At 41.8% G+C, this 24,116-nt stretch overlaps 1 protein-coding gene across 8 annotated transcripts in view; it reads right to left on the reverse strand.

The window, feature by feature from the left end:
* Positions 1-663: 663 nt before the first annotated feature.
* SRGAP2 (SLIT-ROBO Rho GTPase activating protein 2) overlaps positions 664-24,116 on the reverse strand; it is a 215,113-nt gene continuing 191,660 nt past the window's right edge. For 7 of the 8 annotated variants that reach the window (XM_079978969.1, XM_079978967.1, XM_079978968.1 and 4 more), the window contains 6 exons: positions 23,630-23,854; positions 17,209-17,288; positions 13,745-13,925; positions 12,448-12,594; positions 11,477-11,804; positions 664-7,036 (listed from right to left, as the gene is read on the reverse strand). In XM_079978969.1, coding sequence (XP_079835095.1) covers positions 6,656-7,036; positions 11,477-11,804; positions 12,448-12,594; positions 13,745-13,925; positions 17,209-17,288; positions 23,630-23,854 — 1,342 coding nt within the window. In that variant the 3' untranslated portion in view covers positions 664-6,655. Of the gene's footprint in view, positions 7,037-11,172; positions 11,240-11,476; positions 11,805-12,447; positions 12,595-13,744; positions 13,926-17,208; positions 17,289-23,629; positions 23,855-24,116 lie in introns of all 8 variants that reach the window. The other variant, XM_079978970.1, reaches the window with a different exon arrangement.

Consider the following 24,116-nt stretch of genomic DNA (forward strand, 5'->3'; position numbering starts at 1 on the left):
AGAAGTGGTTGCTCACCCCCCCCCCCCGCCACTACTCTTGATCTATGGTCAAGATGTAAATACATTGCGCAAAGGTAAGATGCAAAAATTAGGTCCATGATTGCCATGACCAGAGGTCTTACTTGTAGTTCCAATTTGTAGCCCTTCTGTTTCAGCAAAGCAGAGCTAATCCCTGGGTTGAGGTCCCCACTCAGACAGTTACTGTCTCTTGGCCTATCCTATCTGTAGCGCAAACTGTGAAATTGCCTCCTACAAGGGTAGTGAATGCCATCAACTTGGATGTCTTAAAAAGAGAATTATACACATTTATGGAGCACAAAGTGATCAAGGGCTACGTTCTACCTTCACTGTTGAAGGCAGGAAGGCTCTGACTGCCAATCGCTGGGAATCATTGCTGGGGAGAGTGTTGTTGAGCTCAGCTGTTGCTTCCTGGCTTCCCATAGGCATCTGGTTGGACATGATGAGAACATTGGACTGGAGGGGCCATTGGCTTGATCCAGCAACCCCTCTTCTGCTCTCATGTACCTCACAGGATTGGGGTGAAGATAAAATGGGAAACTGGAAAACCTCATATCCCACCTTCAGCTCCTTGGAGGAAAGGTGGGTTGTGAATGTAATAGTAAATAAACAAACATATTTCACACAGAACAGACATCAGACAGGTTTGTCTGTAGGCCAGCACTTCCACCATACCCAAACATTTATTTTTCCAAAACTATTGCTAATGACAACAGATATATTTGTTTCCCCTCAGCACGGATTTAACAGTTCCAACACATTTACTCCTCTAATACTGTACAATACTGTACCAAAAAGAAAGAAGAGATGTACCTCCAATATTGTACATAGTAGTATATATACAAAGTACAATTTTACAGTTCGCTTGGGGTTTTTTTCTTTTTCTTTTTACTTTGAAAGGAAAATATATACACCATATATATAGATTGGTGTAGAAGATAAACAAACAAATGGAAAATTGCTTTTAAAACAAGAACATTTCATTCCAAACCCATTAAAACAACAGTTGTTAATTTAAAAACAACAACCCATATAATCTAATGCACTGAATGGACCCAAACCTGACTTTGCAGGATTAGATTTTAAAACATAAAAATTGAAGACTGTTAGACTGTGCAACTGAACTGTGTTACATACAGTAGAATAAAGACATCACTGCCATTCCTTTTTCAAATATATATATATGCGTTAGCATTTTGGCTACATGGATTACTGTCTTTTACGTCACCTGTTCATATTTTACGTATATTGCTCTAGCAATTTGGCACCAACAGAGCCCAATCCAGGAAGCTCTGTTTAGGCAGATTATAGCCTTCAACTTCCAGAGAGAGAGAAATCTTGCTAGTGCCACTATAACTTGAAGCTTTATTTCCATCATATAGACCATCTCACTTGTACAGAAGAAAACACAGCCTAAAAGATATTGGTTCAAAGGTGATTCTAAGATTGCATTTTTTTAATAAAAAAATTGGAAATATTTGCATTGGAAGCTCACACATTGTTTATTATTTTATTTTAAAGAAGCATTAACCCAGACCCTTAAATAGACTCCCTCATGCTTGCCAGATCAACTATGATGGAAATTTCTATTACATTTTGCTTCTTTTGCATTTAAGCATTCAAACAGGAAAAGTTGTTGAAACCTTCGAAAAGCAGCTACTGCACGTGCATATTTGGTTGTGCGCTATGCAGCAGAGAGGCAAGATTGACTTTTCCAAAGCATTGTGCGGTCCAAGCTTCATTCATAATTATCTGAGGTGGGAAAACATTTCTAGAAGCTATTCATAAAGCTATAAGCAAGGCAGAAATCTCCCCAGGAATACAAATTTTTAGGACCCATCTTTCCTAGTCATGTCTGAGCCAATTTAGCACCACATTTACCTCCAAACCATTTGCATGACACACACGTACGTGTTGCTCTTTTGAGAAATTGCATCCTAAAAGACACTCAAGCCAGAGACTTTCCAGGTAAACATGTCTCATATATGACTTTGCAGGCTTATAAGGCAAAGAGTAACTTGGTTCTCAGTTTCCTCCCTGTGTCTTAGGTACGTATTTCATTATAGTTTTGTAGCTACCCTACTGAAAGCTTGCTGTATTTTAAAGCACAGTATACATTATACCCTAGAAAAGTCAGTGAAAGGAAAGATTAGCGCTGAAAGGTGTTCAGCCCTTTGGACTGTGACCCAGAAAACATGTCAGCTAAAATTTGTTATCAAAGAGAATGGCTACATTCATGAGGCTCTAGTGTTTTCCATGCAACAGGGCCAGATACCAGAATCGGGAGATACCAGCACCTTGGGAGCGAAGTCCAAACCAGTGAAGGATATGATCAGACAAAATCTTTCCCTTTCCTCTTTAAACAATCCAGAAGCAGACCAGATGAAGGCATAGGAGGCAGACATGTTAGAGGAAATGAGAGACCCTGGGCTCCCTAGCAAACTCCAAAGGGAGAATGATACTGGGGGGTTTCAACTGTGGAGGGTCTCTCTTCTCCCTGGTATGCTCCCCCTGTTTCAGATCATTAATAGGGGGAGCAATTTGGAGAAGATGGGCAACTAATGTCACCTGCAGCCCAAAATCAGTGTCAGAAAGACAGTTGAGATGCAGTTGTGCTGGTCTCAAATAACAGTGCTCTATTCAAGTGAAAAGTTACAGAGAGTTACAGATACGGACGATATGCACTGTTATGCAGAGACATAAATCTTTGGAGGACTGAACCTTGTGGGCAGCAATGGTGGCTTCAGGGAAATTCTGACTTTCGCCCAGCCAGGGGGCCCAACCTTTGTAGAGGCTCATCAAAAGAAAGCTAAATGCCATTGGCCATGGCTGTAGGAAGAGCAAAAGCCCCTGCTTTGTTTCACATCTGGCATTTCTACTTTCTATTGGGGGTGGGGCAGGATGTTACCTGAACAGAATATTATTCAAACAATTGTATATTAGTAAGAGAATGAGGGTTTGGGGGGATACCCGCCCCCCTCAATAAGTATGTAAAGGATAGATTTGTTCATGATCACAGTGTTATTTAATATCCAGTGCTTCACCATTCAGTCAGTAGAGATATAAGCGAAACACGATGTTTTAGCATTGGGGTGTGTGGGTGTGTGAAGGTGTGATATTTCAATGTATTAGCATGTGTATCTGAGCCTAGAGGTTGAAAGGGGCATTTAGATAACCACCATTTGAAAGAAAGTGAGATGCTTAACAGTAAGTGAAACACATTATTCTATGGTCAGCTGGAAGAAATAAGAATTTAGTTGCCAAGTTACAAGTACAGAAACTCCAGATTGTCAGCTAAAATGCTTTTATTCCCCTCTATAATGTCTACGTATTACCTCAATCTATTTGTTAAATGCTGGTCTTGCCTAAGACACTAAATTACATCGACTTTTGGCTTTGTATCTCACGCTGGTAGGTGAAGCTGCATTTTATGGGCATATCTAAACCACAGATGAACAGAACAATCCTCTGCAGGGTCATTTGGCAAGAAGTCCCACTGTATTCAGTGCAGATTCCCGGGAAACTGAATGGGACTACAGCATTAAAATCAGGTTTTGGTGTTGTTGGTTTTTTTTTTTTTAAGTAATGCCCTCTTTCCAGTGAACCTGAGTATCTGTATGTTGTGTATGGGCATGTTTGTAATGTAGATATGCCCTAAATCAGAATTTGCCAACCTGGTACCCTCCAGATGTTTTGGACTGCAACTCCGTGGGCTGGCTGGGGCAGATGGGAGTTGTAGTTCAAAGCATTTGGAGGACACCAGGTTGGCAAAGACTGCCCTAACCACAGTAATTCATGTACCAGAGATATGTGGGAAGTGCCCTTTCCATTAGCACAAGGGCATGAAAATCTATACAAGAGAAACTGAACCAAATTGCCTAACTTAGAGATTTTAAACTAAGCAATTTAAGCAATATTTTTAATATTAAAAAAATTGAACATTCCTTGGAGCTTGCCTGTGGAAAGTTGTTTTCACATATACATGTTCAATATAGATCATGGTGCATGTTTTAAAATTCCGGTTGGATAGCATATGATATGGTGTACATCCTTTGAAATTTCTACTTCCTTTTTAGTAGGTCCTCCCTAGTGCTGAGTTCAGCCAAAAAAGAAAAAAAAAGCAAGTTATATACAGAAAGGTCATAAAAATATCAAGCCATTAATCATTATTTTTTGCCAGTTTGCACCCATATACCAAAACACTTTGAAGACGTGAAATCTCATTTTGTTCCAATGTGCCTTGGGTGGCCGGCATGCCCTTCACTGGTACAAGGCATGGTATAAAACCTAGACAAAATAAGGCATTGCTAGCATGTGCTCAATAGCTTTCCTATGAATAAATTCTGCCTCCATCCCTGCACCCCACCTTGGGTAGCGACATAACACTAGGCCTGCTAATGCCTTGTGCTAAAGGGAGCCCCATGTGCCTTCAATGACAGTAGTTAAAGTGTGCTGCAGGAAAGGGAAAGGTTGCACCTAACTAAACTGTCGTGTTGCTGCTATAGGCACAGAAGCCCTGCTCTGGCCAAGAAGCTGGCAACCCTAACATGAACTTACAAAACTAAAAAAAACAGTAGTTTTGCCTGAGTGAAACACTATTCTCTTAAAAAAGAAGAAGCAGAAGCAGCAATAATAATTAAGATTCCTGGATTAGAAGTCTGTCCCATCCTGAGAATGAATGATCAGGTTGCAGCGCTCAGGTCTTTCACTTGAGCTGGCCAAGGTCCAAGATGCAGAGGTAATGTGGACACACATACCAGGGAGTGAGGTGGGTGGGTGGGTGATGTCTGTGTATTTAAAAGGCAACAGCTAGTAAAATGTTAAGGAACAGAACTGCCCCTCCATTAAAAAAAGACAAAAAACATTTTACATGGTTTTGTTTCTACCACCATTTGTGAGATTGTCAAGTCTTTTTAGACATAATTTAAAAAAACAACACAATTTCCCCCTAACTTGTAGGGAGCTTAAAAGAAAATGTCTGACTAACAACCTTAGATTAATCTGAAGACTACTGCAATTTTGTTTACATAAGATTAAGTATTTTGCTTCTATTAAAATATCAAATACCAACGATTTCATTCATAAAACCACAAGAAAACAGACTGCAGTTCAGACCTAGCGCATGAAAGAAAACACATTTCAGTTCCTTATCTTGCCCTCAGCTGAGGATCAAAGAAGGGTGATGGAATCCATATTAATTCATTGTTCCTTTGGTTGGTGGTGATAGAGGCAGCAGAGAAATTCCCAGTTGCTTATGAAGTCTGCATTTCTTCTTTTTTAAAATGGTTACCCTCTTGAAAAATATATTCCCATTCAATGCAAACACGAGTCCATACAGTCTGTTGGAATTCAGAACAATTGCACTGTAAATGCCAGATGTAAAGATGATTCATTTTACTGTCTGTACTTATAGACATGGTGACCTGGCACAGAAATATGCTGAATACTGGACTATGTCCACATCCCACAACAGCTTTTAATTTATTTGCCCTATGCTGCCATATCAGAAGCTCATAGGAGATTGAGCCACAAGCTGAGGAGGGGGTGGGATGTGGGGCAGAGAAGAGAGAGACAGAGACAAGCAGGGTCAAGCTGCTAACTAGGATTACCAGATCTTGAGTCTATGATTGTTCAGAACTGGAGTGGTTGGCCTGAAACTATCTCATTTTGCAAAGACGATTAAAGATGTACACACTTGGAAATGCCAGAAGAGAGACAGAGAAAGACTGATCAGTAGTAGCTGGTTTTCAAAATTTAACCTACGTTTTCAGTTTTGTCTCCTGGGTGCCCATGAAAGTGCAGAGAGGCTGTTCTAGAGACACTGTTTGAAAATCTCATTTCAAAAGCATTTGCGCTGCTTTTAGATCTGGAAGCACCAAGCAAAGATATAAGTAGGGGATGTTTAACCATGCAAGCTCTAATGCTCTTTATTTCCCCTGCAATATCAGTTTAACTTTAAATGAACACATGCATATGTGCATGTAATATGCCTCATTTAAACCAAGGCTAAGCTTGTGCACTTTTCATGATTTCTTTTTTAAACACAGGACAGAAAACGTATGTCTGAGAACATGTACCCCTGAAAAAAAATGAGGCAGGCTGTAATGGAAACTGACCTGACCTTGTGTGGCACCATTATGCACTGTAATAGTGCACAAAAATACGCCCCAGGCATACCCGGCCATCTACACCAGTGAGATCAAAAACATCCATGGGTGAACAATATTGTATTGTATCCCTGTAGTGGTTGAAGCACAGAAGTCTTTTCCGCTAACCTCTAAAAGATGACCCTGACGGTTTCCCTTAGTGACCAGACACTCAAACAAGGCATTGACTGTTTACCACTCAGTTCTGCCTTTTCCTCACTGATTTCACAGCAACCTGATACAAGACTTTCTATGTCTCAGGCTACACAGAGCTGTGATGTCCTAGCATCACAGGTGATGGGAGGTGCAAAATGAGACTTAATTAGTTGGGGCTTCCCTGTCGGGAGAATCCCTGGCGATGGTAACTTCCAAACTAATCTTCAGCAGAAGTTCAGTACTAATTAAATAGAAATTTCTAACAACTCCTTAACAGGGTCCCCTCATCTGAAACAAAACAAAAAAATTGCTATATTCACAGTGGGCTTTCAAGTTCAGACAGTACAGGACTTGTCAGTAGACTGTTGAGATGCTGAGGCAACCACAGGGCTTGTGGTGTTTGTTTTGGGGAAAACCGCAGGCTTTGGCCTGGTTGCTGGAGGTTTGACCGGGGCGGCCATTTTGACGGACTTTGCTGGCCTGAAGGCGCAGGGAATGTCGCTTGCCGTGCTGGCACTCCGCTGGAAAGCTGGTTCAGAGTCTTTGAGGATCTGAGTATGCAATGGGCTGGAAGGCTCCGAGGTGGGGGCCACAACAGGGGAGGTTTTCAACGGCTCCAGGGTGTCCAGGACAACATCTGGCGCGTGCTTCACACTGCTTTGCCTTTCCAGCTCCCGCAGCTCATTCAGAGCAGAGTTCATAGTAGCTTCAATATCCTGCAAAAGAGAGATGTTGGAAGCAATTAAAGGAGCTAGAAAACAGCTCGACTAATTCTCTGTGGTGTCTCAAAAATATTAAGCAAAAGCAGACAGTGGCAGATGCTGCTCCTGTCGTAAGAGGAATGATATGGCATGGAAAATCTCTTCCTAGTGGCATGACCAGTCCCACTATCACCCTTCCCTGCAAGGTAATATGGACAGGGTGGGAAACTATGTGGCCAGAGGACCAGCCTGTTGCTAACTGTATGAGGCCAGGCATCCAACCAACTAAAAAATTATTGCATTTAGAGTTGAAGACTTTAGCTAGATTATACATGTTTTCATAAAGCTGCATGGGTGGACTGGAGCTATATCCTCCTTCCTTTCCGATCATCAATTGCCTTCTCTTTCAAACCTTAAGAACTAGAGCACAGCAAACCAAGAGGCCTCTATGATCTTATTCTGAGCTTGGTGCCTTTTATCATTGGTAGGGATGTTGGCTTTATGTGTGGTACTCAAGACAAATTGCTGCGGAATTTCAGTCCAGAGTGCATTCCAGGTAATAACACTTTTCTTTAAACCTTTTCCCTGATCGGATGGCTGGTAGGAAATGACTGAAACACTGGTAGATAATAGCTTGGAAAGCAAGGAGATGGATAAGAGGAACAAGAACGATGCCTGAGAAAACAGACTCCTCAAAAAGAGTAGAAACCCATTTTGCTGCTAACTATGTGGCAAATGAGCAATATGCAACTCTAAATCTGGAACATGACACATATCAGCATTTCCTCACTGAAGCCCCTTGCTATTCTAAAGTGTTTTTAAAAGATATATGAAAAAAGTTGCTTATATGACACTTCATTCTTGCTTCACATGAAAGATGCAGGAAATAATGCAAAGGTCACAATTAGGAACAAGCATCAAGCCCTTTTTTTTTTTAAGATCCTGGCTGGATCATGACCTAAGTTTGCTTAGAAGTTCAGCTGTAGATGTGGCCTTGACTGGTGCAATATGATTCTTGGAGAGCTCAAATGATTTAGCGTTTCCATGACTCACATCTTGGCTACAACATTTTCGTTTCCTCATAGGCATTTTAAGGCACACAGGGAGGTAAATCAGTCAAGGAGGAGGACGAACCAAAGACGGTAACCAGATTCCTCCCATCACAGTCTGAAAAGATCTTAAAGCAAAACACAGATTTCAGAGATACTGGTGTCAAATGCAAGAGGTGTAGCTCACACTGTTTGAAATGACACCTGAGAGTACATGAAAGGGGAGCTCTAATTTAATGCAGCCCATTTTTCTTTTATTGAGTGTATTTCCCTATGGAAACAATAAATTACATAAGGGCAAAAACAGGAGGGTGGATAAAAGCAGAATTTAACTGAAAGGCAAGAGAGGCTGCTATATGTCATTCAAAGCATTGCAAAAAGATATAACCCACATGCAGCCTTCTCATATAAACAAAAGGAGGAAATGCACCATAAGGGAAAAGGACAGCTTTTCAGAAGAGGACCACAATATGTATTATAGACAAGGCAGAAACTGTAGAAGCTAGATCCTGTTCTCAGGGCTGGTTAGTATAGCCAAGATCCAGCCCTAATGGTGACCTCTATTTACAATCCAATCTGTGGTGTCCAAGAATCTGAAATGCCTTATGAAAAGTTCAGCATCAACTCCAGCATGAATCATATGCTATTGAAACAGGTGAGATGAGAATGCATGATGGGCACAGGATTGCAGCCCAAATGGTAAATGACTTGGTGGTTGGTTCTGCTCATATTGAGTGCCTTACAACAAATAACTGGACAGGAAAAGAAATCTGTCTCATGCCCCACACCCCAATGGGTGGCATGGAACAACAGATAAAGACAATGTGTGCCTGCTTATTTCCAAGACCCGATTTCTGGATGCTGTGATAATGGGCTTCAAGGAATTATCTATTAGTATTCGAAGGGACTTTATTATCTGATGTTTTAATAGAGTTTCTTTCTTTCCCTTTAGAATTAAGTGGTTATATAGTTTCCCCCCCCCTTTAAAGTGAGTGGTGTGTGTATCTATCTCTATCTCTATCTCTATCTCTATCTCTATACACCTGCCCTAAGGCAGAATAAACAATGAAATAAAAGTAATTGCACACGACCAGGAGGTATAAAAGCCAAACATTCAAACAACAGCAGCATCTGATAGCCTAGTGAGTTCCTTCACCCCGTTTCAGCCTAACTTCTTTTCTTGGAATGCCTAACTTTGAAATATGAGATTCAAGTGCGTGTGAGCTTTTGACAGATTCATCACATAGTGAAAAGCAGAAGACCTGGCCAAGCATGTAAGTGCAGTACACCTACAGTTGGAGAGGAAACCAAGAACCAAAACCTTCTCTGAGCACATAGCATAGCACTGACAGACTTAGATGGATTGTCATTTCTGAAGACTGGCAGAATACTTCAAGTCTCGAGCAGATTTAAACAAATAATTTCCAATATATTCTGCAACTGCAGACACAATGAGATGATTTTTTTTGTAGTGAACCAGTTTTGCACTGAAGAGAAACTCCCCGCTCGGTTTTTAGAAGGTGAAAACACATTATGTGGCTATGGAGTAGTTAACTGAGAAAAAAAATTATGCAAGGCTTCCTTAGTGGTCAAAAGGAACACATTTTTGTGGGCTTGTGTTCCACTCTGGACCAATGTCGCACTATCAAGCTTCTGTGAAAACAGTGCTTATTTCAAAAATTAGAGGAGGAGGGGAATCACATGATGGCTTTACGCTAACATAGTCTAAAAGTCTCAGCGCCCACATCCAGCCACAGCTGTGTACACACCAGTGAAACCATCCCCTATCCCTGCCAACAGAAACAATGAGATGTGCTTTGTTTGAAGGTAGCTCCTTATCACTGACTGAAACTGAGAAGCAAAAGAAAAGCTACTACAAAAATTCCATGGAAACAGGATAGATTGTTGTGTTCTTTTCATGATCCCTTAACCTCTAAGTGCAGTTAAACAAACTCACAGATCTGGGCTGTGGGTTCAAAACAGAGGCACCAAAAACTCAGTTTTTCAAAAATCCTGGGCTTTGAGATTCTAACACAGATTCCTGAAAGCATAGAATATTAACACTGCATATAGCTCTGTTTTCACCAAAGCCTTTGCCAACATTTATCCCAAATGATTTAGGGGAAACAGAGTTAGATGATGAAGATGATGACAATAAGTGGAAAGAGCATACAGTGAAGAAATAAAATGTGATTTTTAATTCAGATAAAAAACAGGACTGGGGAGAGTGGTTATGATGGTGTTATGGCCCTCATTCCCTGACTGTTAGTTTCAGCAAGGTCCAACATTATCAACTGTAGAAACAGAACAGTAGGAAAAAGGATATATAGTGTTAAAGCAGGTATGTTTCCATGCACTTTTCACCAAGGTGTATCCCTTGGGTGGCAAGAGATTTGAGTGTATTATACAAGATGATAAAACTCAATGGAACAGGTATACACCATATAAAAATGCAGGAGTTCTAGACAGTCTGTGGTCCCTTTCACATTTGTATCTCAAAGTCCTGGGTGAGCAGAAAAAGACAAAGTTAAATGGCTTTCTGCTTACCTTAGAGGACTTCTGTTTCTCAAAGTACAGGAATCTAGCCAGATCCCTCTGTTCTACATTGCCTATGAAAACTGCTTATGTTTTCTAAAACCATAATCATGGGAGTTGTAGTCCAAAACATCTGGAGGACACCAGATTGGGGAAGACTGTCTAAAACTAACAGGAAACATACTCTGCCATTAGTATTTTGCTATGGGTTAAACTAAGAGCACTAAATTCCCATGGCTTTATCCATTTCTACGTTTTAGCAATTTCCTCATGGACATGTGAAGAGCAGAAACAATCAGTCTTCTCTCAAAGTTTAAGTGAGTCACATGTGATCAAAATTTGGTCATGTGGCCAAGGTTCTCAATCAAATGCATCTTAACTGGGATGCTTTGATGCAGGTAGTTTCTAACCCTTATGAATCTTTGGAAATTGGTCTCAAGTTGATTAAACATAGGCGCTGTTCCATGCTTTTTTGATTGACTAGGCATGCAGCAATCACAAACCGAGCTGATGTTTTAGAACTGAACAGAAATTTAAATGTTCGAATTTTAAAAATTCAGAGGTTACCTCAGAATTCAAAACTTGACTTGTTTTGATCACCTCTAAGGGGACGCTTCCTGATCTGAAGCAAATACTGAAGCAAAATATAAAATATTGATATCAAATAACACATGTTGCTAAATATACAACATTCACAGAACAGCTGGAACATATTTGAGTATTAGATGGATGTTTTAGTGAATAGTCAACATCAAAATTCACAAAGGAGATTTTTTTTAACAGAATGGGTAACATGGGGTGGAGATATTGGTTTACCACTGTATGCAAGTTAAGCCCCATCTTACCTCAACCTGGCCTAGCTTCTTATTACCTGTGCAATGACTTCAGGGTCCATGGGCCGGTGGTTATTAAAGCTCTTTGACCTTCCAGTGGTCACATTTTTCCGGATGTGGGGGCTATCTATCCTGTTCTTCAGAGAGGCATGTCGGCTGAGCGAATTGAGGCTCCCATGGCCACTGATGGAAGATGCATCTGGTACCTCTTTCGGGAGACTTTGGCTCATAATGGGTTGTGAGGAGGGACGTGAACTGGCCACAGCTCCTGGTGGGACTGGTTCTCCCAGGGAGCTGGGCAGCCCGTGGCTGTCACTTTGACGGAAAGCTCTTCGTATGCTGCCAGACTCTGGTCTCTTTCTTTGCCTGTCACCATAAAAGAAGCAGGAGGTGGGGTGGGTGGGGATCAAGAGTTATAGAAGTTGCATTTCAACACAGGAATCCCAGAAAGGCAATGAAAGGATACTGAAATTGCAAAATAAACATTCTGAACTAAATCACCTTTTCCACTCTGCTTATAATAACAAGCCACCATGAAGGTTAACGCGTCAGAACAGAAACAGGAAGGACCCAGGTTCTACTCTCCACTTAGCTGCAAACCTCACTGGGTGATTTGAAGCCAGCCAGCTTCCCTCAGCCCACTTTATAGGGTTATTTACTTTATAGGGTTATTACAGGGGGAAAGCAGGACAGGAATCAGGCACACTGCTTTGGGTTATTTGAAGGGAAGGTGGGCTAGAAATGTAAAATATAAATGATTGATTGAAACAAACAGTTTCAACATTATTGGCAGCCAAATGGGAAGTGTTTCAGTACTGCGAAATGTTGGCCTACTGACCTGGATGTCAGAGCTGCAACTAGTAGTATACCCCCGGTGCGACAAAACTTTACATAAAACAATACAAATAAGCTAAACTAGTTCAACAGCTCAAAACTAAACAAAAGGAAAAAACCAATGCTCAACATATACATTAAAGGGTAGTAATACAAAACCGATATTAACTCTTACTTATTGATATTTGCAAGATAAATGTCTGCAACATGGCTCCCACTTGGGCAGTTGGAACCAGCTCTGGCAGTCACCTTTTCTTCCGGTGGCTCTGAATTTACTTCTATTTCAGATTTTGGGCTTGATCTTTCTGATACTCCATCCTCACTAGAGAAGAAAAGAGCCACAACCACAAAACCTATGTTACATCCTCAAGGTAAGCCACAGTAGAAGTCGCAATAGTCGGAACAATTTTATCATCAGGTTTTTTTAATGCTCTCAAATTACAAGATCTCATTTTAATGCTTTACTTAAAGGCTGGGTGGTGTACTTGGATCCTGAGAGCAGCCATAATGTAGCTTGTAAAACTAAGATGCTCTTTATTGGGGGGGGGGGGCGTGTTGTTGACTATTTTCATATGATCACATGAAGCAGCTGAGCATGTGTATAGGGCAGCAGTGAGGGATCTGGAAACCAACTATGAGGAATAGTTGGAAGACCTGGGCATGCTTAGCCTCAAAAAGGTTAAGGGGGGACGGACTTTGGTAATATGGTAATATGAGTGAAGACAAAATCCCCCCAATCCCTTTTGGTGCAGTTGTTTTTTAGAAACTTTTTTACTTTTAATATTATGTTGCGCCCCCTTGGCTTAGCACCCTGTGCGAGGGAACCACCCACACTGCCCTAAATCTGGTGCTGAAAGGAGGCATGATAGGCACCTTGTATTATCTGAAGGGCTGCTATGCAGCAGATGAAGCTGACCTATCCTCTGTTGCTCCCGAGGGCAGAATTAGAATGCATGGGTGGAAATGATAGGGAAGCAGATTTCGGTGACACTTCCTAACAGCTAGAGCTGTCTGATGGGAAGTGGTGTGCCCTCCTTCCTTGGAGGTATTTAAACAGAGGCTGGATGCTAATCTGCCAGGAATGTTATGTTTGCAAGATCCTGTATTAAAGCATGGGGGTTGGACTAGATCAGCGCTTTGCAAACTTTTGATGTCAGTGACGCACTTTTTAGACACGCAAAATTTCATGACACAGTAATTCAGTTTGACTAGCGAACCGGGGGTTAAACTAACCCTTTTCCAGTCCCAGGAGCAGCACGGGGAGTGTTCACACTAAGCACTGCTACCGACGCACTAACACGTTGCGACAAACAGTTTGAAAATCTCCGGGCTAGATCCTTCCCAACTCTTTGTTCCTAATACTTTAAGGTGCGAATAGACATTTCAAGACATCCTCATCCTCAGAAGCAAAATTAAATCTGAGCCCTGTTTATCCAAGTACCATGCCCCAATGGTCTTAAGAGGTAACATACGTGTCCTGGACAACGATGTATTGATGGGGGATCAGGCCATCAATTCCGTTGTGACGGCCCTCCCACCAGTCGTCAGAGGCCCGGTGATAAAGCAGGAGGGAAGCCCCCTTTTTAAAAGAGAGCTCACGTGCTGTTCGGCCGCTGTAGTCAAATTTGGCTATTGCTTCAATAGGTTCACATTCTGCAGGAAAAAGAAACAACATTTCAATGAATTTGCATATCAGTATTTAAACCATTCACCTTAAAAAGTAAAATAAAAGCGAGGAATTCAAATATCTATATATGTTGTCAGCTGAGATACTGGAGGTCAAATGCACCTGGCAAATGAGGCCAGGCCATTTAGAAGCACGTTATACACCCTCCAAAGCTTTAGAGGTCTACTGCTACCAGTGAAATGTTCACAGATGCTTACCTCTATGGTGAACTCAACATAACTGTCCTGGCAGCTGAGGACAGGTGGGCTGGTCCACAGGATTTCCAGACACACAGTATTTCTGTACTATGCAAAGAATTGCTCAGATGGGAGTAGTCAGGTCAGAAAATGGTAGAGCCTGTTGAGACCTTAATGGCTTCTTAGGATCTGGATCATGCTGGGCCTGAAAGTTGCAGTAGAACAACTTGCCAACTGCTGCACGAGGGGAAGTTAAATGAGGCACAAGGGGTTCACAATCCACATGAAGCTAAGGTATGTACAGGCCTTTGGTCTGGCTTGTCGTCAGGGTGGCATGAGATTGTGAGATGCTTTAGTTGAGATTCCTGTTTTGCAGAGGGTTGGACTAGATGGCCCTTGGGGTCCCTTCCAACTCTACAATTCTACAGTTCTATGCTTATTGACAAAGTAAAGGCTCTAAGGGTTTCTTCACCTAGGTGTGCACATAAGAGTACACACACACACACACACACACACACACACACACACAAACCCTCTTCAGTGGATACCTAAATATATGCAGTCTAAATAAACGTTGTGAAGAAGATGCTTGGAAACTGTATTGTAATAGGTACACCAGGGACCCAAGAATGCCTGCAGCTCCCTGTAGAGTATACAGTTAGTGGCAAAAACAGGTTTGTTTCTGCACAGTGGAATGGCCTGCTGGACATACTCCTCCATAGGGTGGAAGTTATTCCAAATTATTACGTTCCCAAGCAATGAATCCCAATAGGGATCATGAGCAGAGTCTCCCTGCACTGAGGTTGTCCCCCCCTTTGTAATCCAGTCCATGGTTCTCGTCTACACTCTAATTCTTTGGGAGGAATTCAACATCATGCTAAGTGGGTTGTTCCATTTGCACAAGCATTTTGGCTTCCCGAATGAACTGATCCCACCTCTCCTAAACTTCCTGAGCCAATTTCAGGGGAAATAGCGGGTACTCAGGGGGTGGGGAGGAAAGCCCTGTTGCATATGCAGAAGTCCATGTGGAAGGCATCTGCTGACAGGACTCATTAGTTGAATCCCACCCACTGTATTCTAGCTCTGCCTCTCTTTCTTGACTGGTTATCCCACTTCTTTCTACCTTACCACCTATGATGACCTCTACAATTGACCTCTCAGTCTTGAGCCTTGCTCTTTCCTCCCTTCCTAGTCTTGGCAAATTTTGCATGGCTCAGATGAACACACTCATTCAAAAACACATTTTTATTATTACTGAATTCACTCTCCATTTGGATAGCCTTTCTCCTTGGCTGATTTTCATTATGCAATAAGTCACTACCTAAAAGCCCAACAGCATGAATCAGGCAAAAACTTAAGTTATGCCTCAGAAAAGTTGCATGTTCGAAGAGGAAGCCCTTCTTTGGGGAAAGACAATTGTGATCTGGCTAGGCTCTCTCAGGAAGTACAGGGTGAATGTGTCTGAGACAAAGAGACTTCAGCACCGCTGCCTGACCCATCAGCCTTTGGAGCCCCTCAAACCAAGAAACTGAGCTTTACCCCCAAGGCTGCAAAGTACAGAGACTGGCTGAAGGCCAAGCAAGCACATCTGTAAGACTGAAAATCCAGTAATGGATTTTCCAGAAAGAGAAAGAGTTATCTGAACTATGCATTGCAAAGTAGTTTGTAGACAGAGAGCTCGAGTAATCAGCTCACACTAGTTAACAAGGTTTTACCTGGGTAACAAATCATGGTTGTTTTTAGCTGGGTTGGAGTGTTTTTTTCAATGAATACTCTTTGAATTGTGTGCTTCCCTGTTTTCCTCTTGCTTGTTTAGTTTCTGGCACCAACTAACACATTTCTTTTTTTAAAAAAAAAAAAATTGGGCCTCCATTGTGCATTTTATTACCAGCTAGGGAATTGTATATTTCAAATAGCAATTGTTTATTATACCAAAATCAGCAGGCCATTTAACTTCCAATATTCCCTTTTGGAATTTAGCCTTTAGCTTGGCGAAGGATAATGACCTCTAATGCCCAGCAGGCCTGCATTACAGCTGGGGGATAAAGATAAAAAATAGCTACTGGTCCTCCTTTCAACTTTGAACCTGTTGTTGTTGTTTAGTCATTTAGTTGTGTCCGACTCTTCGTGATCCCATGGACCAGAGCATGCCAGGCACTCCTGTCTTCCACTGGTTCCCGCAGTTTGGTCAAACTCATTTTATTAGCTTTGAGAACACTGTCCAACCGTCTCATCCTCTGCCGTCCCCTTCTCCTTGTGCCCTCAATCTTTCCCAATATCAGGGTCTTTTCCAGGGAGTCTTCTCTTCCCATGAGGTGGCCAAAGTATTGGAGCCTCAGCTTCAGGATCTGTCCAAAAAGCTAGTGATCCTCCTCTCAACTTTGAACCTAGGCGTGGCCTATTAGTCTTTGTCCATTAATTATCATTCAATGGACCAGGAAAGGCTCCAACATTATTGCAATTCACACTTGACATAGCAAGAGACAATGGAATTGGGGGAGAAAACCATCTAATCCAATTCTCAGTCTTAAGGCATGACTGTTAAACCTATTAACATAAACTTCATGATTACCTGATGATTACAGCTAGGATGGCTTACAGATTATAGTTAAGATGCTTTAACACACAGTTAAGATGATTTAATATCATAGGCAGGAAAACAGGAGTAAAAAAGAGCCCCATGCCAGAGGCTAACAAACCTAATTACTAAAACTGTGCACTTGGATTTCCAGATAGTTCAAGTAAGCAAGTCATAGAGATGTTAACAAGAGAAATTCAGAGACCACAGCTCTTCTCCTGTAGTACATCTCCTTCTTGCTACCTTGACAACAGCTCACTGAAATCTTTGTGATCAGTCAAGTATTAAAACTGGCATACCAGATTTGTGGCTCTAGCTAAGAAACATGAGGAAATATCTTAAACCCACCTTGCCTTGCTGGTAAATTCTGTTTTGTCCAATAAGCCTATATACACAGGGATGACACCCACATGCCAAAACGGCTTTCCCATCTCATGCCAAGCTTGAAAGTAAACGGGCAGCCAGCTTTGAAACAGCTGTCAAACAACTGCTTACCATCATCGCTGGTATGGTGTTCAGTGACCATATCCTGAGCTGCATCTTCTGTGGAGGCTGTCTCTCCATGGGGGCTTTCACTGCAAGAAGAAAGACAGAGAGGGCTACGTTGACGGGGCATGTTTTCCTGTTTTTTTCAAAAAAAGAAAAGAACTGGCTGGTAAATGGTATGTGGCACCAGGGGTATCCCAGTGACACTTGAACTTTTGGGTGGAAGAGCAATGTTTGATGGAGACATGCAAAGCATGTAGTTTGGAGAGTAGCAACCTTTTGAGGCTTGAGTGGCAATAGTAACTTCTCTCCTTAAACTTAACTCTGCAGGGGGTGGGTGGGGGACAAAAGCTCCTCACACCACACGCACTTGTCATAGATGGGGCTTTTGGAATAGGTCAGAAGATGGGAGGCACATGTCCTGGTCCTACATCCTGAAGAATATGTGGTGGTCCATCTACTCCAGCACAGGTCAACATGTAAAGTTGCCTTACGGCGAATCTGACTCTTGGTCCACCTAACCCAATATAGTTTACTCGGATTTGCAGCAGCTTTCCAGGGTCTCTGCTACCTGATCCTTTTAACTGAATATGCTGGTGATTAAACTTGGAATCGTCTGCATGTGCTGTACTATGGAGCTATGGGCCCTCCTAACAGTTTAGCTGGTGCCATGAAATGCTTGAAAAACATGGGGCATGAGGTGTGATGTGTGAGAGCTGGGAACAAAGGCTTGAAGGTCTATCAGTGGGTGCCACATGAGGTGACGTTCACATTGCTAAGCTCTGAATGGGACCTGTCTAAGATGTAAATTCCTTGCAAGTTTTGTGACATGGTAGAAAAAGTTCTTAATTAAATAACTAAAGTACCCCTTGCCTGTCTCACAATGGCTTCTCTACAAACAATTTAAAGTGCTATCTTTGACTCCTACACTGCTTGGGATCCCCATACCTAAAGGAATGCTCCTTACCATATGTACCTACCCAGGCCCTGAGGTCATCGGTGGAGTCCCTTCTTCAAGTTCCCTCTCAGAATGAAATTTGGAGGTAAATTCCAAGGGAGATGGCCTTTTCAGTAGTGGCCTCCCCTTTGTGGAATGCTCTTGCGAGAAAAACTTATCTAAAGTTTTGTCTACTTTATAAGATCTTAATAATTAATTTTGTATATGGCCTTCCGTCTGTGGATCTCAGGTCAATTCACAAAGGTTTGACATCAGGAAAAGACTTTTTTTTTTGTTCACTGGGGCTTTATTATTTATTGTTATTGTTTTATTATAGTATTTGTCGAATGGTGGCATTATGTTCAGATTTTAGCTTTTGTAGCTGGGCTGTATTCTGTGGCTTTGTGTCTATCTTGGATTGTGTGACTGGATTTAAACCAATGTGGGTCAGTTTTACTGATTTATGTCTTTATTGAGTGGTTTCTTTTACACACACCCCCCCATTTTACTGTGTTTGCCACCTAGATAGTAGGTGAACTGAACTGAACCAGCAAAATAAACACATTTTGTTCCATATGCTCTGCGTCAGGCCCAAGGCTCAGGATAGACAAGTAAATACTTTAGTTATGTTGGTTCAAATTTCAATCCCCCAACTCAAAAGGACATCAGTCATTCTGCAGCAGTAGATTTCTTGCAGCGTTAGGAGTCTGAACTAGAAGATCTTTGAAGTCCCTGTCAACTCTGTGGGTGGGATTCACCTAAACAGCCCCAGAAGTCAAAGCCTACTCAAGGACTTTTGTTCATGCAACAGGGTTTCCCCATACTATGTGATCCAAAATTGCCTGGGGGAACATGGTCAAGAGAGGGGCAAGCTGCAATGCTTGCAGAAACAAAACAATAAATTCCACATTATGATTCTGTCTGGAAAAACTAGTTGCTTTCCTACTGTTTAGTTTCTCCCTCCTGCACAATTTTTCTTTCCTTTTTAAAAATTTCACCAAGCTGCCCCCACCATTAAGCCTCAGAAGCTCTTCCAGATACAGATGGCACTTGGCACAAGTTGTGAAAATATATCAGACCACTAAAATAATAGTTACTGTGTATTTTTTATCTAGTCTGCCATAGGTGCTGTGCACTCAATGCAGACACATCCAGAGATAGGGCGTAACAGAGCCTTGTTCCCCTGAATGAGAAGACCAGGATATAATAGGAACTAGACAGCTTCTGTACACTTCCATAACCAGACTTAGCTTTCCACCAAATCCCTTGGTCAAGGCAGTGAGATAAGGGGAGTGGGTGCATGTGTAGAGCCTAGAGAGGAAGCCACAGTGGTGGCTGGTGCCAGTTGGGAGTGGTGGGGGAGAAAGTAGGGAGGCAAATGGTGGGTGGAGGCAAAGGCAATGTCAGGCAGAGACAGCAAATTCTAGTTTTGTCCTCCTCCTCCCTGCTTAGTTCTACAAAGGCAAAACTGAGACTAAGGAGGAAGAAACCATTGACCAGGGCCATCCCCTGGGGGAGGTGGATTTGGCTGAACACAGACTGAAGTTGGTGGGGAAGTGCCCCATTTACCCTAAAGAATCAGCCCCCACTGTCCTCCCATTCTCTCCCCCCCCCCCGAGTAAGTAGATGTCTGACATGCTAAGTACCCATACAGTAGATCTGGAAGGAAATATAGGATTTGTTATGCCACCCTACCCCTCATTTTGGGGTAGATCTGGAAATGTAAGAAGCTGTTGTGGATGCCACAAAATAACCAATTCACAGAATTAAAACTGGTGATGTTCAGAACCCACCCCCAAACAGGGGCCCTCACCCCAATAAAGTAGACAAAAAAGCAAGCAACCGCCCCTCCCAGCCCCCCAAAAGGTACACTTTGAACAGAACAACCACCCACACCCAAAAATCCATTAAAAATAACTGGGAGGGAAAGGGGACCTTAGTGGGCACAGAATTCTTCTGTGAGTGAGCATGACACCTGCAGCAGACTATATTTAGCCTTGTAGCTTACTAGATCAGAAGTGGGAAATAGATAAGACAATTCAGACATTTACAGAGACTTCAGTATTAATCAAAAGGCACGATTTTGCCCTATTATGACTATACCAATATCAACTGGGTGGCTGGGGAAACCCAGCCAGATGGGCGGGGTATAAAAAAATAAAAAAAAAAATTACTTGTTTGTGTACAGTTGTAGACTGATTTTTGGTCTCTCTAAAATCCTCAGATTTCTTCACAGTGGAATGCTTTGTATCATCTTTTTCAGGAATTAACTGACCACCATTTTTAATAAAAGTGTGTGTATGCATATGCATGTTGAACAAAATGGAACATCTCATTACAGTTAATCTATATGAAACCCCAGCTTTTGAGTTGCATCCAGAATCTGCATCTTAGGAGATGACAGGCAGTCCTCCTATATTTATCAAAGCATGGTAAGTAAGACATTTAAAGGCAATGGCGAACATCTCAGATTTTGAGATAATGAAGCTTATTATAAAAATGTACTGATGTACAGTGCAAAGATATGATCCCATGACATTCCTGCCCCCACCCACAAGCTCAATTCTCATTCAGAATTAATTTCCTTGGCTGAAAGAGATACTGTTTTTCTAACTCTTATGTGGCCATTTATGTACTGTACTACAATGAGGCAGAACACTAGAAGAAATTTACGATGAGAAATACTGTTACAATGTGTTGAAAGAACTAGCTTAGCTGCTAGGGGACCCTTATGCCATGTATGGTAGAAACCTCTGAGGTTCAGAGCCCTCCACACACTATGACTTAATCCTATGATACTTATGAAGCAAAGGTCGTATTTCTCCTAGCTTAATTACTCTGAACATAATATGATGAACTGAACTCCTTTGCCTTCAAGGGAAGAAATGTCTGGTGAACTCACATGACCTAGTGTTTTTTCTAGAAACACAATGATTCCTATCACCTTGTGTTGGATAAATGGTCTTGTGGTGTGTGCAGGCCAATTTGTTTCCCAATGTTTCACAAAATCAAAACTTCTCACTACAGTTTGTCCCCAAAATGTTGAACCATGCACAAGGGTTGTGGTGCACATGGACATCCGAAGTGAATGGAAATTAAGTTCATGGTAGAAAATTAAATGGCCACTCAAAGTCCATTTAAGACAAATAGATTTGAGATAAATAGATGTAGAAAAGAAAGAAAGAAAACACCAGAACACCTGCAATGTATAAGGTACTCTTCACATTCATACTGAAAAGGATGAGGAGCATCTGCCCAGCAACCAAAGACATGTTCAATGAAAACTGAACAAGATACATGTTATACAATGGAAACAGAATGTATGAACAATTGCTTTATCTGAGATACTAAGAGGGTACATGTCCTGAATAATGCATTTTTCTAAAACACTCAAACATCCTGATGTTTGGCGCCCACTGACGATGCTTTAGTCTTCTGTTAAGGGGGGAGGAGGGTGGGAATGGGGGGAAACCAATTGTTCTGTTGATGTCATGCTTATATTTTTGGAAACTAATACAAATCTTTTAAAAAGAAAAAAGAAAGGTGGGCAAGATAGCAAGGTTACTGCTATTTTTTTTAGTTCAGCAGGCTACACATCTGAGGTCCTCTTCGGGCAATACTTTGCTCTGCCACCATTTTTCTCACACACACACACACACAGAGAGAGAGAGAGAGAGCGAGAGAGCGCACAGAAAAATTAGAAGGAAACCTCAGGCTTGAATACTCTGTCCCTTACTCTCTTTACCACAAGATGAAAACACTCAAATTGAGAGCTCCCTGCATTATTTGAATCTGTTATCTTCTCTGATCCAGGAAGTTTAAAACTCTCCTTAAAATATTGTTCATTGCCCCACATCCCACCTTGTACTGTTTATGGTTTTGGGACAGCAATCATATTGTGACAAGAGAGGGGGGGAGGGAGAGAGAGGGAGAGAGGATGCAATGAGACATAGCCACTGCAAATTGCTTCAGGACTGAAATGTGAAAATCTTAAGTGAAAGGCATAAACCTGGCCTAATCCATGGAGAATAATGGAACCAGATGGCTTCTGAAGCAGCCTTTCATACAGAGTTTGTTTGCAAGCCATACAAAGTGCATAATGTTAGGTATATTATACTTATCATATTATATTTCCATCATTATTTATTTTATATGACAATTTTTATTTTCATAAAAATAAAATAGAAATATTGATACAGATAATATCTGTCCAGAAAGAAGGTTACAACCATAAAATTCATGATACAACATTTAGGATTTCTTGGCAAATTCTTTCATTCCAGTACAAGAAGGATCTTCAACTGTCCACGACTGTAGGTTGTATAATTTCTCAGAGTCTTTTAACACAAGTAATTTTTTTTATCATCACCAAGGTCTGCTGGGCACTTCAGAGCCCATTGTCCAAAGTCGGCAAGTTTGATTTCTTCAAACATTTTCCATAATTTTTGATGCTCTTTTAAACACCAGCTGCTGAAATACCAATAAACTAGTTTCTATACCTCTTTCCCAGCTGCAAATACCACTGTGTGGTATCTTGAAAACTCTAAGTAAAGGCACTAATGGAGGCACTTATTTTCATATAGTATTGTGGTCATTTTGCGACCAAGATTAAATAGCAAAAGGGGCTTAACTAAACAAAATAAAACTAAGATCAGTAGCAAACGAAAGCAAAGAAAGGCTCCACTTTTTGGAAGTATGAATACAGTACGAGAATGTGCTGTGTGGCCTTGCAGTCTGGGGTTCAGTGTCTGCACTGTGCATAGTAGCTGAGAGGAAAGGGGTTGTTCTGATGAAGATGCAACCAAGCGGGTTCTTTTCACATTCTTCTTTTCAGGTAAAATAGTGCGGCAAGCTGCTCCACCACTACAACTCCCACCCCCACCCCCGCCACCAATCTAATGACAGGAGCTGCTCTGGCTGAATTGTTTGCAGATGTCGGCTTCAGACTAAATGCGCAGCCAGGCCCCCTGTGCACTGGGCAGGAGAGAAAGGAAGGCTTCAAGTTTCCCCCACTTGTTGCTGCTGCCCTGAAATTAACCCATGCTGCAGCTTTCTAAGTTCAGCTGCTACTGACCTTGTCTCTGAAGTAAAGTCGCTCAAGACATGTGGAAAAATGAGAAGAATGTCAGCGATGAATTCAGGCTATGTGTCTGCTGTGCAGCTTTCGCCAGCAGATTACGGTAATTACCATAACACCCTTATGGACAGTTTCATGGGCATTATCCTTTGGTATAATGAAGTGCAGTCATGCAATGTGCTTTCTGAATCTTTGGGGCCTGCAGGTTTAGGGTGGGGAAAATCTGTTGCACTCAGGACTGTGAACCTCACCAATCTTGCCTCTGCTCAGTATGTGACTCACAATCGGGATAAGTTCTGGGGCCAGCATTTGAAACGGGGAAATGATAGCATTGTCAAAATATGCAATTTACTAGTCAGACTACAATCTAGCGCTATATATCCCCTTCACTTGTTACCCATTATCTCCTACCGTACCAGTAATCCTCAGTGCTTCCACCCCTGGTGTATATAGGGCCCTCCAGCTCTCTTGGTCCTGGGAAGACATTCTCGTGTTGTATGATTATAGTTTTGATGAGCTCATTGACATGGGCTTGGCAGGAGACCTGATCGTGGCCTTCAGGCACTGACATCAGCGTGGGCCCAAAGCAGATGGCTAAATTGTAGGGGTCCATCATGTTGTCTTCACTGAACTGAGATAAACTGCAGAAGACAGGAAGGAATGAGAGGAAGAGGGTGAATTAGGAGCAATGATACCTACAGTACAGAGCGAATTGTTAAAATGGAGGGAGGTTAGCTCTGCTTGCTCGGATTTTAAAACTTGATCTCATGTGGCAAGAATGTCTTGAGGCTACTTAGGAAAAAAGGACCACCACCCTCAACAGTAATGGTATTTACCAAAAGAACGGCGAGTTTTTCTGGCTGTACCGCTTTGGATCAAATTCAGTTTTGTTTGCATAGATGG

Source organism: Podarcis cretensis (genome assembly GCF_951804945.1).
Source record: "Podarcis cretensis genome assembly, chromosome: 6".
NCBI lineage: Eukaryota > Metazoa > Chordata > Lepidosauria > Squamata > Lacertidae > Podarcis > Podarcis cretensis.